The sequence below is a fragment of the Sorex fumeus genome, unplaced genomic scaffold, assembly GCF_029834395.1.
Source record: "Sorex fumeus unplaced genomic scaffold, SorFum_2.1 ptg000265l, whole genome shotgun sequence".
In the NCBI taxonomy this organism is placed as follows: Eukaryota; Metazoa; Chordata; class Mammalia; order Eulipotyphla; family Soricidae; genus Sorex; species Sorex fumeus.
In genome coordinates, this window is record NW_026606322.1 from 24,789,957 (window position 1) to 24,807,475 (window position 17,519).

The following is a 17,519-nucleotide window of genomic DNA, read 5'->3' on the forward strand; positions in this document are numbered from 1 at the left end:
CATCTCTCCACACTCCCTCTCTCAGCTTGGTCTCTCTCTAGTCTCTCTCCAACTCCCCCACATTGGGGCTATCACAATGAACATATCAAAAGCCCTTCCTGATCGCCCATCAGGCTCAAGGGCAGAAATACTACCAAAGAGTGTTTCTCCTCTCCTTAGTTCAATAACTTAATTAACACCTTAATTCTACTTTTTCGTATTAGTTATTTTGTATGGACATAGTAAGAGATACATTAAGCTTGTAGGGTGGCTCTTCTGGGGACATCTCACTATAGATCTCAGACTACAGTGCTCAGGCCAGATTAATCTTTCCTAACCCTAGGAGGTCCTAATCCAGCTGTTATTTTTTGAATCATGACAGAATTTGTCCATGGCCACGCTCTTAACTTATAGTTAAATATTAGGGCACTTCGGCCTGGCCCATTTTGATGCCAGAGTAGTTCACAGCTTGCCCTGGGTCCAGCCAGTCCCTTGTCAGGACCCTGCTTTTGGGGTGGTAGGAAGTGAGGGCAACTGAGGCTTAAGTTGAGAGAACAGATGCCCAGGAGTGAATATCATTCAGAGTCAATTGCTCGATTTGCTCGAGCGGGCCCAGTAACATCTCCATTGGAGACTTTGTTGTTACTGTGTTTGGCATATCGAATACATCATGGGGAGCTTGCCAGGCTCTGCCGTGCGGGCGAGATACTCTCGGTAGCTTGCCGGGCTCTCCGAGAGGAGTGGAGGAATCGAACTCGGGTCGGCCATGTTGGCTGCGTGCAAGGCAAATGCCCTACCGCTGTGCTATCGCTCCAGCCCAGAGTCAATTAACTTCCAAAATACTAAAGCACAGCATTAACTGTCTTCCTGTGTCTATACAAGAAAAACTATGCAAAGGACTTAAGGAGAAGAGAAAAGCAATATTTACAAGCTAACAGAGCACAAAGAAAGAGGTTACAAATAAACAGAGGGATGGGAGCACTGTAATGGGAGTAACCCAATAAACCTAAGCTCCCTGTGGCAAGGCAGAAAGGACAGACCAATGTTATTCTACAGCCAAGGTCAGAAAGAGCCTAATGATCTGAGCATTCACAAAGCATGCGAGAAGCCAAGTTTGACGCCAGGTATTACATGGCACCAACAGGGGAGCAATCTCCAAACATAGGGCTAGGAACAGAACCTAAACATCACTAGGTATAGCTCAAAATTCAAATAAATAAAATTACTGGCCAAGAAAGATGCAATCTATTTTTTAAAAGCATAACATAAGAATCCAAATTACCATCATCCTTCAATTACTTCCCAAAGCAGTGCATAAGCCACAAGTTATTCAACAATTTTTAGTCCAAATGACTTTGTTTTCTAAAAAAAAGGAAATCCTGTGGTAGGAAGAGATAGTATAGAGTTAAGGTACATGCCTTGCATGCAACTGACACTAACTGGATCCCCAGCACCACATGTTCCCTCCAGCATAGTTGGATCATGTATCCCTGCGGCCCTTCCCTGGGTACTGTGGATGGCACAGGTAATACCAACCCGACAGGGCAAAAATAGCACTGCATCCTGCTCACTTTTCCACTGAACAGCTAAATGGCTGAGAATCACCAGGGAGGATCTGGAGGCTTCCTAAGCATTGCTTTAGAACTCCCTTACCCTCTGCATAAATATAAAATCCATCAAGTAACAAAGACAACAGTAAATTTTTAAATTTTAAGTCACATAAGCACAAGTTTATGAATGCAAAATTCAAAACAAGGACTTCAAAAATTAAATTAAAATGATTTACCATTACCAGTACACACACAGGCAAATTTCAAGAGTGCCAAGAAAATCTATCGAAAGGAAGTTTGGGAGAGTATTTGTCAAATAGTTCCAACCATCAAACAATGCTGCTTTTAAAAGAATCCACCAGTACTCCCTGTATACTTCTGAGGTAAAGTAAACCCTACCAGTATTAAATCATTATTGACTTCTACTGGGTATTAATAATTTTCCCTAATATTTGAAAAAGGAGCCCCTGAGAGCCAGAAACTAGAACTCAGGCTTTAGTATTCTCATCTCTTACTGAAACAACCAACATCAGAAAAGATCTGTCCGTGATAAACCAAGGCAAAAAACTGAGCCACTCCATTTGAGAACTTAGATTTAAAAAAAAAAAAATCAAAAAACACAACCAAACTATAAAATACTCAAACACCCCTCTGCCTAGCCCCATTTCTGGCTAATATGAAATGACTACTACTGCTCTGCCAAGTGCAGCGTTAGCTCCAATTCAGTCCTCCCAATCTGAAAAGATTAAATAACACCCAACAATGGGACCACCCCCCCCACACACACACACACACCCCTGACAGCATCCAATCTAAAGCAAAGCCCCACTTTGTTCAAGCATATCATCACTTAACAGAAGACCAAGACCTAAAGGGGCTGGAGCAATAGCACAGCGGGTAGGGCATTTCCCTTGCACACGGCCGACCCGGGTTCGATTCCCAGCATCCCAAATGGTCCCCTGAGCACTGCCAAGGATAATTCCTGAGTGCAGAGCCAGGAGTAACCCCTGTGCATCACCAGGTGTGACCCAATAAGCAAAAACATAATAATAATTTTTTAAAAAAAGACAAAGACCTATGAAAACATCTTCCTAACACACTTCAAATAAAAATAAAAATTACACTTTGACTCTGACATTCCTCTGATCTCTATTGATGTTCATTCTCCCTCACTGCAATGAGCTAGTATGTTCAAATATATGGTTCTGATGATCACATTATTCTGTCGTAACAGAACTTTTAAAGAACCCTTTATTTATATTCCAAATATGTGCTGTCATCTATTTAGTGGCTTTTGAGCAGTCATGCTCTAGTCAATGAAAAGTTTAAGTTCACTATAACACAATTAAATATTTTTACTAGTATGACTTTAACTTTATGACTTTAATAAAAATTTCAGGGATTCAAAAAAGTTTATAAACACATTAACTATCTCTAAACATTTTTCTTTCACCTTTGCTCCTCTGATCATTAATACAGACATAACTGAATGTTCGGTCATTTCTCTCAAAACCCATTTGCCAATGTCATGCCTTTAAAAACTATTAAGACTTTTGGGGCCGGAGCAATAGCACTGTGAACAGGGTGTTTGCCTTGCACGCGGCCGACCTGGGTTCAATCCCTGGCATCCTGTGTGATCCTCTGAGCACTTCCAGGAGTAATTCCTGAGTGCAAAGCCAGGAGTAACCCCTGAGCATTGCTGGGTGTGACGCAAAAATAAATAAATAAATAAATAAATAAAATTAAAAGTATTGGACTTTTTCCTTAAAAAAATCTTGCCTAATTAGGTTTATTCCATTACCTTTCTTGGGAGGGAGGGGCTGCCAAAGAGGTGGCCAAGAGGTCTAGGAAACCCAGGTGTCATTCCCAGAGATATTCAGCCAACCAGACAGAAGGGTCAAGTTAGGCCTCAAGAATGTGATACTGGGAGCTGGAGCAATAGCACAGCGGGTAGGGCGTTTGCCTTGCACGCGGACAACCCAGGTTCAATTCCCAGCATCCCATATGGTGGTCCCCTGAGCACTGCCAGGGGTGATTCCTGAGTGCAGAGCCAGGAGTAACCCCTGTACATCGCCAGTGTGACCCAAAGAGCAAAAAAAAAAAAAAAGAATGTGATACTGCTAGTACCATCCCAGCACTGCTTGAAGGCTACAAGCTATGTTTCTGTTATTATTAAAACTAGTATTCTAGCTGTATCTTATAATTCTTATATTAAGACATATATCAATTATTCTATGTGATAGACACCCAATATAAAGATTTTTAAAAAAAAAAAATCCTGGGGCTGGAGCAATAGCACAGCAGGTAGGGCATTTGCCTTTCACGCGGCCGACCCGGGTTCGATTCTCAGCATCCCATATGGTATCCCATATGGTCCCCTGAGCACCACCAGGGGTAATTCCTGAGTGCGGAGCCAGGAGTAACCCCTGTGCATCGCCAGGTGTGACTCAAAAAGCCAATAAATAAATAAACATTTAAAAAATATCCTTTTGAGTCCCAGTTTATTGCTTTTTCACACCTAATTAAGATATGGGTGTTTTTTCTTTACAGAGAAAATTACTTGGTTTGTCTCCTTTAACCTTACTGGAAATAAGGATGTGACTAGATTTCTCCCATTTAAGCCAATCAAACTCTTGGGGTAAACTATCTTTATAAATGTATTTAAATATTCATTGAATTTGATATGTTAATACTATTTAGCAATTTGTAATCTGTTATAAGTGAAAAGCAGTTTGCATTTCCCTTAGCTGGTATCTATATTGACTATATTAACTCCTGGGCCAGAGAGACAGTACAGGGGAAAGAACTCATGCTTTGCACATATGTGCTCTCAGTTCAATCTCCAGCATCATATGCACCCCCAAGCATTAATGGTCATAGCTCTGAAATTTCCAAGGACCAACAGGTGCAGCTCTGGTGGTCCTTAAGCACTGACAAATTAGCCCCTTGTGGTCCCCAGAACCAGACCCCAGGTATTCAATGGTCCATTTAGCTTAGCTGTCCAAGAATCACTGTTTTTCTGGGAATGGCTCATGTACCTCCCGGGCACCACTTAGGATGTTCTCCCCCTATCCCCTACCTTCTCCCCAAATTGAAAACCAACATTTTCCATTATTAAAATATTTATAGTATTATTTAGGAAATACAAATAAAGAAGTAGAAAATTTGAAACATGTCCATTTGTATTAACCTGAAAGAAAAATAGAAGTCATTATAGTAAAATCTTAATAATTCAATAATCCTGATATGGCTAAATTAAAGCAATAAAGTTCCATTAAAGATGTATGTTATAGTTGAGCTAAAAAGACTTTTCATTTTTTTAACAAAAAGTTAACTAGTTAAAATTAGTACAAATGCTATTCTTAAACTTTGATTATTTTCTTGAAATACACATAGTCATAAAGCTTTAAGTAATTTAAAACTACCTCTTGGACCTCAGCATTTTCTTAAAAAAGTTATTGGTTGAGTATTTAAAAGCAAAGAGCCAAAATGTCTTCAATTAAAAATATAAATACAACAGCAAATTAGAAGAAAGTTTACTACTTACCAAATAGTGTTAGTTTCAGTATCCTACTACACTGAATTGCAAAGGAAAGGTCAGAACTATCAAAAATTGTTATGAGATCTCCATCTGAAATTCGAAATAAAAAGAAAAATAAGTCTCAGATTTGTATTTAGAGTAAACCAGAAAACCTGAGAGACAGCACTGGGGTTAGGACACTTGCCTCCTATCAATCCACCTAGTTTAAATCATTAGCAACACATATGGTCCCCCAAGCACCACCAGGTGTCACTCCTGAGCACAAAAATCAGAAATAGTCCCTGATCACTAAAGGATGTGATCAAACCATCAGTACCCTAATAAAAAAGCAAACTAGGATATACATTAAATTAAAAAACGTAGATCACAGAACATCACTAGAATTTCAAAAAAAAAAAAACCTGAACAAGAACTAAAGGTCTAGAAAAACATCTGTGCAAACACATGCTAAATTAATTTTATTACTTTTATGACAAATCATCATGTTCTTAAAAGAAGATTCCAAAACATAATCTATTTAAATGTCTTTTACTGGGGCTGAAGCAATAGCACAGTGGATAGGGCATTTGCCTTGCACGCGGTGAACCCGGGTTCGATTCCCAGCATCCCATATGGTCCCCTGAGCACTGCCAGGAGTAATTCCTGAGTGCACGAGCCAGGAGAAACCCCTGTGCATCGCCGGGTGTGACCCAAAAAGCAAAAAATTAAAATATAAAAAATAAAAGTCCTTTACTAGTTATCAGGAAGAGGTCTATGGCAGCACTATCATAAATTATTTTAAAATCATTTTCATTCTCCAACATGTAAAAATACTTATCAAAAAAGAGATTCTCTTAAGTTTTCATTGTAATTCTAAACAAAGTAAACCACTGAAACAAAAAATAATACATGTAAGAGTAACTAAAAGGATTTAAAAAAAAGTTTTTTGGAATTGCAGAACAAATTGGCAGAGTAGTTTTTCAACCCACTGTCCACTTCTAATGCAAAGATGAAAACTATCAACTCTGTCCAGAAAAATTATTCAGTTTATCCTTCGATCCCAAGGACGAAACCCATTATAATCTGCATATCAATTCTGAAACTTCATAAAGCTTTCAAAGAAGTAGGCGGGAGAAAAAGTCCTTTGGAAAACAAGAATAAACAGAACAGTAGTCATAGGCAAGTAGATGATTGGGGTAAATGGTCTGTCTTCTGAAACACACCGGGAGGGGTAGGGAAGTTTTGTCCTAAAAAGACTGAGAACTTGTGCCAACCTGTTTTACTACACTGATCAGGCAGATTCATTTTGGACTAGGATGGCAATCTAAGTCATAATTGAGCATTTGATCATTGTTTTCCCTCATTAAAACCAAGTCCATCTCTCATAATAAACATGCCTAATGTACAACTTCAAGGATTCAGTTGATAAGTACATTTTAACATTGGCAATACCAGGGATTAAACCCCACATCTTGTATGTATAAGGCATATTACCACTGAGTCATATTTCCAGCCCCATAAACACATTTTTAACAAATTACAAATATATGCTTTTAAAAAAGAAAAAATTCTATCAAGTATGCCTTTTCTGATTTCAACAATATAGAGTATCTCCAATGGCAAGAACTTCACCTAAACTAGCCCTTCCCTTTAGACAAGAGTAGAAGAATCTGTTCAAATACCACATTTAATAATACCATTAAAAAAATTAAATGTGGTAACTAGATGTGGGAGACAAAGCTGCAACAATTGGATACCTTAGTGAAGGGTCCTCAACGGACTGAAAACTAAGAATGATTTGAGAAATTTAGAAGATTTTTTAAAAGATAAGAGTCTTATGTTTCCCGTTAGCAGACCTTGAAAGTTTGGTGGCCCTTGTCCTTTAAAAAAAAAAAAATTAAAATACGGAAATTAAGAGAAAATCAATTTAACAAGTTCAGTTTAAGACCTGCCAAATCAGTAGTAAGCTCAAAGCGTATCAGGAAAATAAAGATGTTGAAAATATGAGTGATGAAATACAGAAAGGAAACAAACTGATCAAATCAACACACTTACGGAAGTCACACAGACAGTAGAGACTATGGAAATAAATTTACTAGAGAAGAAAAGAATGTCTTTATGTTCCTAAATATGGGTAATTGGCAAAATTTGATTTTCTGTGCTATGAGAAAATGCATTAAAGAAGAGAAAGGGGAAAGATGGCGGCCGCACGGGAGCCTTGTGGACAGCAGGTTTGAGCCGGGCTCGGCGGGAGCGGCGGGGACCTCATGGGAAGGGGGGCTTTGTGGGCCGTCCCCCACGCCCCACCGAGGTCGCCAGCTGCCCCCCACGAGCGGCTCTCCGGCACGGCCACGACTCCAGGGCACAGAAACCAATCTCTTAACTAACTTTTAATAGAAATTCTTCCAGGGTCAATAAGTAAAATAGCAGAAATTCAAAACCGCGCGGCCGCTCTTGCAGCCGCGCAACATCATTTTATTCTTAAACCAAGTTGTAGAAAGCAAATCATTTCGCAACGCTGTTTCAGCATATCTGATTGTGGGGGGGTGGGTCGTAAACTCTAAACAATAATTGTGCATCTTCTATCGAAACAATCTATCTAGTCAAAGTAGATAGAGTATTAACTAGAACTCATCTGCCTCACAAGAATTGGGAGGGTGGGGGGAGGTGGGGGTCTATTGGGGTTCGGGGTTAAAAATAAGTATTGGTAAAGGGAAATGTGTTTGATATTTACATGACTGAGACCTAAACCCGAAAGCTCTGTAACTTTTCCCACAGTGATTCAATAAATAAATAAATTATAAAAAAAAAAAAAAAGAAGAGAAAGGGGAGTTACACCCATAAGATTAAAAGTCAAAAAAAAAAAAAATTAAGTCAGCTTGGTTGGAAAGTGAATGCTCAACCAGGGACTACATTTCCGAGCCCACTTGCAATCAGCAGGGTCATGTGACTAGGCTATTAATGTGAGCAAAAGTGATATACTAACTTCCAAGTCAAAAGAATATAATCTCCCAAGTGTTCCTCTACTATCTTTATGCACCTGCCCCGATGTCAAAGTGAGCTTCTAAGACATTCTGAAGATACCAGAGCTTCCATCTGCCTGGGTCCATGAATGATTTTGTGAGTGTTAAAACAACTGAAATGTTAAAAGTGTTATATTGAAACAGTTGGCATTATTTTAAATCAATACACAAAGACAAAAAAGATGCTACTATAGATAAGAAAACTGAGATAGCACAGTGTCATCAATGATAAGGAATAAGAATCTAAAAACAATGGTAAAGTGATGCCCAAAAATGTGGGGGAGGCAGGAGAGAGAGAGACAGAGACTGAGACAGAGACAGAGAGAAAAAAGCGAGAAAGCCCCTGCCATAGAGGAAGGCAGAGGGTAAGAGGGTGGAGGGTGATGGGAGGGAACTTGGGAGCACTGGTGCTGGAAAATGTACACTAGTGGAGGGAGGAAGGATTAGTGTTGGAATACTGTATGACTGAAATCCAATCATGAACAGCTTTGCAAAGGTATATTTCACAGTGATTCACAGTCCTCCCGCTGTTCATCGATTTGTTCGAGCGAGCCCAGTAACGTCACCATCGTGAGACTTGTTGTTACTGTGTTTGGCATATCAAATACATCACGGGGAGCTTGCCAGGCTCTGCTGTGCGGGCGAGATACTCTCGGTAGCTTGCCGGGCTTTCCCAGAGGGGCGGAGGAATCGAACTCGGGTCGGCCATGTTGGCTGCGTGCAAGGCAAACGCCCTACCGCTGTGCTATTGCTCCAGCCCACAGTGATTCAATTAAAAAAAAAAAAAAAAGAAATCCCCGTTTTATTTGTCCGCATTCCTAGTCCAAATACAAACAAGTTTTGAAGCTTTTGAGGATGGGAATAAGATTGAAGACAAAAAAAAAAATGCTAAAGAATTGTAGTGGCAACCACATAATGCACAATTTCAGTAAATATGCTATCAAAGAAAACAGGTTTGCATCAAAGGAAACAAGTTTAAAGAGAAGTAAAAATAACCGACTACTATGATTTCACTGGTTGTATAACAAAAATGTTGTCATGCAAAATCCATCTCCATAAAATTGTTCTGTGGTCAATTTATATACAAATTATAGTATTATCTCAATATAACTTCAATATAAATTAAATATAATTTTATAGCATGGTGTTCTATGGGACACTGTGTGCTATAAAATTCCAGACCACTGTTGCATACTCTGAAATAATAGCAATAAAGAACCACTTGTTTTTGTTTTAAACCATCTTTTCCATACTTAAACATAAAATTCTTTTTTCACACAGGTAAAAAAGTGCATACAGGTTTTAAGCAGAAAAGGAAGCATGGACAAAGAATAAAGTTTGTACCAAAAAATCTGCAGAAGTGTCCTCTCATTTAAAAATTTCCTTTCAGTAATTTGGCATCCCATATGATCCCTTCAGCATTGCCAGGTGTGATTCCTGAGAACTGAGCCAGGAGTAACCCCTGAGCATCGCCAGGTGTGACCCAAAAAAAGCTAAAATATGGAGCTGAAATAATTCCCGAGTGCATGAGTCAGGAGCAACCCCTGTGCAATGCTGGGTGTGAACCAAAAAGAAATTATAACTAAATGAAATGACAGACCACAGCCACGCGGCAGGCACCACGCCGCTCTTTCATTCAGGGCAACCCACAGCAGGGCAGTGAGTTCCCCTCCCTGCCCCAAAGTAGGCAGCCCCAGCAGCTGAAACCCTCCAGAACTCAACCACCTCCACACGCTAGGATGAACCTCACCATTGAGTGAATCTATTCCTGAACATCTCAACCAATACACTACAATTTGATGGGGTTTAAAGTAGAAGGCAACCAATCTTAGAGGGAAATGTATTTATACAGATACAGTTATACGTACATAAGGCTCAACCTTTAACAACGTGTTACTAATCTCACAGAAGGGTGTAATGACTCCTGGATGAAATACAACAATCTTCACACACTTTCCTCTAAGAAACCTTTTTTGTCTCATTTTTAGTGGATTATCATAATAAGCAATACAAAATAAATTATTTTGGTTCCACTTTGGGGGCAGGGTTTTGGGTTCGGGATGGAAATATGGTAGTGGGAAGGTGTAATGGTGGTGGTGCGTGAATATTAAATGTAATCAAATATTGTAAACAACCTTATAAAAATAAAATATAAAATTTTAAAAAAATAAGAAATTGAAACTACATGAAAATCCCACAAATGAAAGCGGGCAATCAATTACCGTTTTGGAAGAAAAACACATTTTTATTCGGAGATAACTCAATGAAAACTGGGCAAGAAAATATATAATCAGATTTAAAAACTATCATCAGTGCTGTAGAGATAGTGCTCCCCAGCACCAGATATGATTTGCCAAGCACTCCCAGCAGTAAACCCTGAGCACAGAGCAAAAAGTAAGCCCTGAGCACTGTCAGGTGTGGCCCATCTCCCACATACAAAAAAAGACCATCTTCAGAAACACTCTTACCTTCATCCTTATACTTTATTGTGACTTCATCATTACTCAGAAGTTTGCCCCTGAATACTCGTTGCATCATTAGCACTAATTCATCATAAGTAATATCTTCATTGTGAATGGGAATTCGTCGAATATCCTCTCCAAGTTGAGCTTTAATGATTAGTTTCCCACTTAGATCCAACTGTCCATTCATGGTGGACTCCAGGATGGTTTATATACACAACTCTAGAAAAGACTGACAAAATGGCTTTGATGATTAAATTGCAGTAAAATTACAAAACCATCTTCTTTAAAAGTTGTAATGAAGAATTTAGTCCTATACTAAGAGCCTCCCCACATTCCGTTTACTTTCTCCTCTACTTTCCAATAAACTTTTCTACTTTCCAGACAAAAAACAAACAACAAAAAGTTGAAATCAAAAGCTTTAGACCTCATAAAAGATTAACTATTTCTGGGGCCAGAGAGACAGGGTGGGTAGAGTGCTTGCTCTGCATGTAAATTGACCCTGGTTCAGTCCCCAACACTTCTTATGATCCCCTGAGTCAAAAGGTGTCATCCCTGAGCACAGAGCCATGTGTGACCCCCAAACAAACAAGATTGACTACTTCAAAGTGGTGATTCCTTTTTGTTTGTTTGGGTTTTCATCCGCTTTTTTATTGAATCACCATGAGATCCACAGTTACAAAGTTGTTCATGAGTGGATTTCAGTCATACAATGTTCCAACAACCATCCCTTCACCAATGTACATTTCCCAACACCAATGCCCCCAGTTTCACGCCTGCAACTTGCCCACAATCTTCCCTGATGGCAGGCATCCTGCCCCATCTCTCCTTCTCACAGAGGCAATTTCATATGTTCATAAGAAAATCAGTCTCATTATTTTACAGCTAGTTCTATCTCATCCACATACTAAATTACTTATCTGCCATCACTTAGATTTCTAACTTAACATGTCTAAAGGCAAACTCCTATCTCCCTTCAGACAAATCTGATTCTCTAAATCTGTCTTCATTTCAGTTGTGACAATTTCTTCCTTCTAGTTAAGATTTAAAAAAATCTTAGAAATCTGAGGGCCATCTGGCTGCAACATCTGTCACCCCACAGATGACAAAGGTTGACTCAGCTGATCTGGCTGGCAAGGTGATCTCCCCTTCTTCCTCACCACTCTATATGCAACCCCTCTTGAAGCTGCACACTCAAAGAGCACAGCCAAAAATTAAAATTAAAATATTAAAAATAATAAACCTTGGTTTTTCTCTTTTCCTCACACCTTGCACCTACCATTGCTAATTAATTTAAAATCATTACCTTTAAAGTATCTCGAGAATTAAATTATTTCAGCACCTCTGTCTCTATCAACATGATTTAAATCGCATCATAATCCAAGCCTGGATTACTGAAAAGGACTCCTAAATTGTCATCCTGCTCTTAAGTTTTGCTCAACTTTCAATCTAGTCTCTAAACATCAGAGTAATTGAGTTACATAAATCCAATGTTTCTCTGCCTGAAAATTTCCAAAGGATTCCTATCTCCCTCTTAGTAAATGTAAGAACTATAAAGTCATCAGCTGGTCTCTGGCCCAGGCCAAATACTGAACCTCATTACTTACCTAGCTCCCTCCTGGCTAACCTATCACACCCATACTTTACATTCTCTATCTCAACTCAAGGCTTTGCACTTGCTGCTCTGTCCTAGACCTCTTCTCAAAAGGTTCAGATCCCTGATCAAATACTAATTGCTCTCTCAGAGTTTCTCCCTGACTAATATGACTCATCAGTCAACTTTCTTTATCCAACTTCATTTTTCATCAAAACATTTATCACTAACAGACTTTAAATTTTTCTTTTTTATTGTTCTTTCCACAAGAAGACAGGAAAGTTAAACAGAGCCCTAAGGTGCTAATGAGGCGTAATCATTCAATATTTGGTAAATGAAAAGGAAAAATAGATGTTAGTCTGAAACCTATCACTGTCACTGTCCTCCCGTTGTTCATCAATTTGCTCAAGTGGGCCCAGTAACGTCTCCATTTTGAGACTTGTTGTTACTGTGTTTGGCATATTGAATACATCACGGGGAGCTTGCGAAGCTTTGCCGTGCAGGGGAGATACTCTTGGCAGCTTGCTGGGCTCTCCGAGAGAGGCGGAGGAATCAAACCCAGGTCAGCCAGGCTGACTGCACACAAGGCAAACGCCCTACCACTGTGCTATCGCTCCAGCCCTTTTACTGAAAACTATATTAACCTCTAATTCCATTAACTTTTAAGTCTAAATGTTAGTGAACCTTAAAGTATATGGGAACACTACACTAAAGTCTTAAAATTTTATCTCTAAAATAAGGCCTTATGAGTATTTTCTCTAGTTTTCCTATTTGGGCAACTTAAGGACAAAGGATAAATGAGTGTATCCTCCTGAGCTTTCTAACACTGCCATATTATTCCTACATATTTCATGAAACAGCCCTTTCCAGTCCTAAATGGGTTATTTTTCAATTTTACTGAATACTTTAAAATGGTGGTCAGGAGATAATAAATACTAATTTTTAGAATTTTCCCTTCAAGGTTTTAATCTTACTTCAGGATATTCAGTATGATTATCCCTTTATAAATTTCATACAAAATTCAAAATAATGTCTGAGGTCCTTATTAATTTAAATATTGTTTTAAAAAAATAGGAATACACTGGGTTCTTTCTTCTCATGGCCTATCTCTTCAAAACCAAGATGTTCTTGAATACATTATCTATAACCACTGAGTATCCTTTACTATCAACTGCTTGCTCCTCCACCCCAAGTGAATGACCTCTCGGACTGTTTAAATGCACTATGATCTCCTACTGCTCACATCCTGCTTTCCATCTTGTCCTGTATATTACCAGCAATTTTTTGTTTTCTCTTCTTAAAAGGAGCATTAACATCACATTTGGTGTTCATACTTTGCTACAATTACTTAATCTTTTCAGTAGTAACAGGAATAGAATCCAGGAGCCAAGGAACTCCCACATGTAAAGCTCTACTACTGAGCCAGATTCAGTTCTACAATTACTGCACATGAAAGTGTTCCTGCAGGCACGCGCACATGTGTATGTGTGTGTGTTGTGTCCGCAATTACTGTCTGTGTGTTCCTGCTCCATCAATCCCTCAAAGTTCTAAATTATTTCATTTCATTAATACAACAATCCCTTAAATATCTGACACCCTACAACTGTACCGGAGACAATTACATCCCCCAAGTGACACAAACTTCAGGAAAGTGTTCTACATCTTGCCAACTATTTTACAAATAGATGTTTCCATTCCTCCTCTCATCATTCTCTCTGAACAGATATTTTATTGAAAGTCCTATCTTAAAATGAGGCATTAAATACTTGATCTAACAGTCGGTTGTTCAGAACACATGAATAGTGATTTCTGATTTGGATGTCAAGTTTGTCTTAATACAAACTAAGAATACAGTTCATTTTAATCTGCCAATTCTCACAAGGGACTTTTAGTAATTAAGTCAAGAAGAGAGCTCAAAAGGCTGGAGTACAGGCCATGCCTGCCCAAGGCCCAGAGTTCAAGTCCCAGAGCTACAAGGGTATATCCCTGGCAGCCCTAATCACTGTTACCAAGTCTGAGCACCAAACTGTTAGATCCACACTGTGGGGAGAAAACTCCCCCCCCCCCATCCCCAACACTGCCCATTTCCCCAGAAAGTCCCGAGCTTAACTGAAACTCATTAAACATCATAGCTAAACCTGCCTTTGTCATCTAGGAAACATTCACTTAGTGCCCATAGTGACAAGTTCTGAGATATGATTACTTCAGCCAAACGTCAAGATAATAAAGAACTTCAGTAAATCAATGTGTGTCCCTTCTCCTATGTACAGGATGTACAAACCAGCAATAATGTGGTTTGGGGCAAGGGCTGAACTTCAGCAAGGTATTATCTATTCCCAGCAGCACATCACCTAGTGCCTAAGTAGGAATTAGAAGGCCTGTTTGTTCTCTGCACAGAAGATGAAGAATAATACAGTTCTGGCAAAAAGGACTTCGAGAAGAAAGCTGTAAGATGGTGGCGGTTCCTAAGTCACACATTCACAGTTCTCCTTATATACCTAGAAGTGATCCCCATGGTAGACCTGCTCATCAAGGAAACTCCCAACAACGCCTCTGACTGCAAGTCCCTCTGGATCATGGGAAGACCGTTCATGGGTTCCAGTGAATCTGGTGAACACCTACATCTCTTTTATTTTCATATCCCCAAGCTTGCCTACAAACTCACTTATTCGTTGGGATTTCTCCTCCGTGAGAAGAAGCTCCCAGCGGCCAGGAACCAGGTTGCCCCTCCCCAGGCTGGCCCCAGTTTGTGCAGTCATGTCCTTAGCGCACAACAAGGAAGACAAACCAGAAAGTACACAAAAATTGACGCCACGGGGGGAAAACCTGTCCCCATAACTTCTTTACCGAACAGGAGAATTCTGGGAATCCTCTCCCCCTTGTCCCCGCACCCCCACCCCGCCGTCTCACAGACAGACAGACACACACCACCTCCCTGCCCCACCCCCAACTTCAGACTCAAAGCTGAGACTGATACAAAACGAGAGTTTCTGGGACGGCTGGTGCAATCCTTTCATTTTCTTCTCCCATCTCGTCCTTCACCGGACTCCCTCTAAAATCCCGAAATGACACCGCCGCTAACTTAGGAAACCATCTCCGAAAGGAACGCTGTTCTCAGTCCCAGAGCGGCAAGTGACAAGACCAAGGTCGTACAGCATGCCCATCACCTGAACCAGCGTCTAGGTCCAGTAGCTATAACCCCCACCCCTCCACCCCCTTCCACTCCCCCCCAACTCCCCACCCCAGTTCCAACTAATTCTGGGGCTGGGGGGCCGGGGTGGGGCGGGGGGGGGGGGATGATCAAGGTCCTTAGCTCATCTCCCGAGGAGAGCAATTTCCTTGAGAAAGGCGCTATAAGGAAAAGCTCATCAAGCCTAGTAGATCGGAGAGCAAAGACTGCAAAGGCGGAGGGGGGGGAGGGGGAGGGGCGTGTAGTAAGCCGGGTACCAGAATCCCACCAGGGGCTGGGTGAGCACTTTCAGTGCCGGCCAGGCGGCGGGGACGCGGGGGAACCCTCCCGATCTAACTTCGGCCAGGTTCGGGCGCGTCCGGCAGTTCCAGCTGGCGAACGCTCCGCCGCGGCTGCGTCCCGGAGCCAACAACTCTCCCAAAGTTACGCGACCATCCGCGCTCTGACTGGGCCTCTCGACACAGCCCAGAGGAACGAGATTCGGTTCCGTGGGAGGATCCCGATCAAACTTTGCCCCCACCCCGCCGCCAAACACCCCTCAGCCCCGACCCTCGACCCCGTCACACCCCGCCCCAAGCCCCTCAGAGAGAGGAGGGGGGAGGGGCGCTAAACAGAAGAGCCCCCTCGGGTCCACACCCCCCTCCCCCCACGAAGTCCCTCTGCTCTCTCCTCGGCCTCTCGGCCGCTTCGGAGGGGAGGGGGCGAAGCAAACGAGCGCGTCAGCCCGCGGCGGCCCCGCCAGACGCCGTCTGAGGGACCCTTCCCAAGGGAGCCGCCTCCCCACCTCCCACCGCCACGAGCCCCCCGCCCGGTCTCCCTCAGCCGGCGGCGCCGAGCAGCCCTTCCCTCAGGCCCCGGGTGTCTCTGCCCACCGCATCAGAGCGGCCGCACCCCCCGACTCCGGCCGTACCGGCGGGCTGAGGAAGCCTCTACCGCCTCTCTCCGCCGACCTCCAGGCACCGGGCTGAGGAAAAAAGCCGCCGCCGGGGCCTCGGGCGTCGGGCGCAGGCAGGCTACGGCCACGGCCCACTCGTTTGCCCTCTAAGGCCGCCGCACCTTGCTCGTCGCCTCGCGCGGCCCGGGCCAATCACACAGACCCACCGAGCCTAGCGAGAAGTCGGGCCCAGTACGTGGCAGGCGGGGGAAGAAGAGGGGCGGGAGTAAGAAAGGGGAGGAAAAAAATTAAAAAAAAAAATTGCCCCGCCCCACCCGTGAGCAGGTCGGCTCACGGCGCATGCGCGAGGGCGGGGCTGCGGAGCTGGCGAGCCCGGTTCGGCTTTTCTCACTGGCTGCCGAGCCCGCTGAGCTGGTGCACGCATGCGCGAGGCGTGACCAGGCACTTCCGGGTTTCCCGAACGCTTCTATTTCCCCTCTCGCCTCAAGGCTGGGGGCGGGGTGGGGAGCGGGTGTGTTTCTTCTCTACGCCTCGGGAGCTCGTTCGCAGTGCGCGTCTCGCCCGCCTTGAGTTCTGCGGTTGCGTTTTGTGACCTTTGTGTTTTTCCTAGTCGTGTCTGTAGAAACCTAGCCCTTTCCCCCCGTCCCCCCCACCCCCTTCCACGAACCCATTCATTCATTTTTGGACGCCTCCTCTTTTGCCTAGCACTCTGCTGGGGACTGGGGATGAATCAGTCTGTGAGCAAGACGTTTACAATTCAGAAGGCAAGGCCCGGAAGAGTTTACGAGACAGGCCAAACAGGAGTTTGCAAAGGGGACAAACTCGGGAATTAAGGCTGGTGAAGGATTCTAGAAGCCCTTGTGGAAAAGAAAGCTCTTAAGCGTGTCCTACACACCCCTGTCTTTCTTTGAACGTTTGTCTTGTAGGGGTTTGCTCTTAAGTGTCCTGGCTCAGACTGAACCCTACTTTTGCCTCAGAGAACGGAGCAGAAGTGTTAATTTTTAAAGTAAACTGTGCCAGGGCCCTTAATCTTTGGGTACAGGTTCTTCAGGAGCTGGACAAATATGCATGAGGTACATTGGTAAAAAAGAGAAATTTATTAGCTCTTTTTCTATATGTAACTCGAGAACACTCAGCAAAACTGAGTATACGGATCATGTGCTCTTCGAGGTCATCTTTGCTAAAACATAAGTGTTTGGGGAGGAGAAAGGCAAGTCAGGCTAGTTACCAAATAAATAAATAAATAACAAAGCAGAGCAGAACATTTTAAATTTGTGCCTTGTCCATTAGAACAGTGATTTTCAGA

The 17,519-nt window shown here is 42.3% G+C and overlaps 1 protein-coding gene across 4 annotated transcripts in view; it reads right to left on the bottom strand.

The window, feature by feature from the left end:
* Positions 1-16,511, bottom strand: part of TFG (trafficking from ER to golgi regulator) — a 30,493-nt gene extending 13,982 nt beyond the window's left edge. Inside the window, exons 1-3 of one of the 4 annotated variants that reach the window (XM_056109113.1) lie at positions 16,229-16,511; positions 10,541-10,766; positions 5,077-5,160 (exon numbers count right to left, since the gene is read on the bottom strand). In XM_056109113.1, coding sequence (XP_055965088.1) covers positions 5,077-5,160; positions 10,541-10,724 — 268 coding nt within the window. In that variant the 5' untranslated portion in view covers positions 10,725-10,766; positions 16,229-16,511. The remainder of the gene's footprint in view (positions 1-5,076; positions 5,161-10,540; positions 10,767-16,228) is intronic. The other 3 variants (XM_056109111.1, XM_056109112.1, XM_056109110.1) reach the window with 3 other exon arrangements.
* Positions 16,512-17,519: the final 1,008 nt, after the last annotated feature.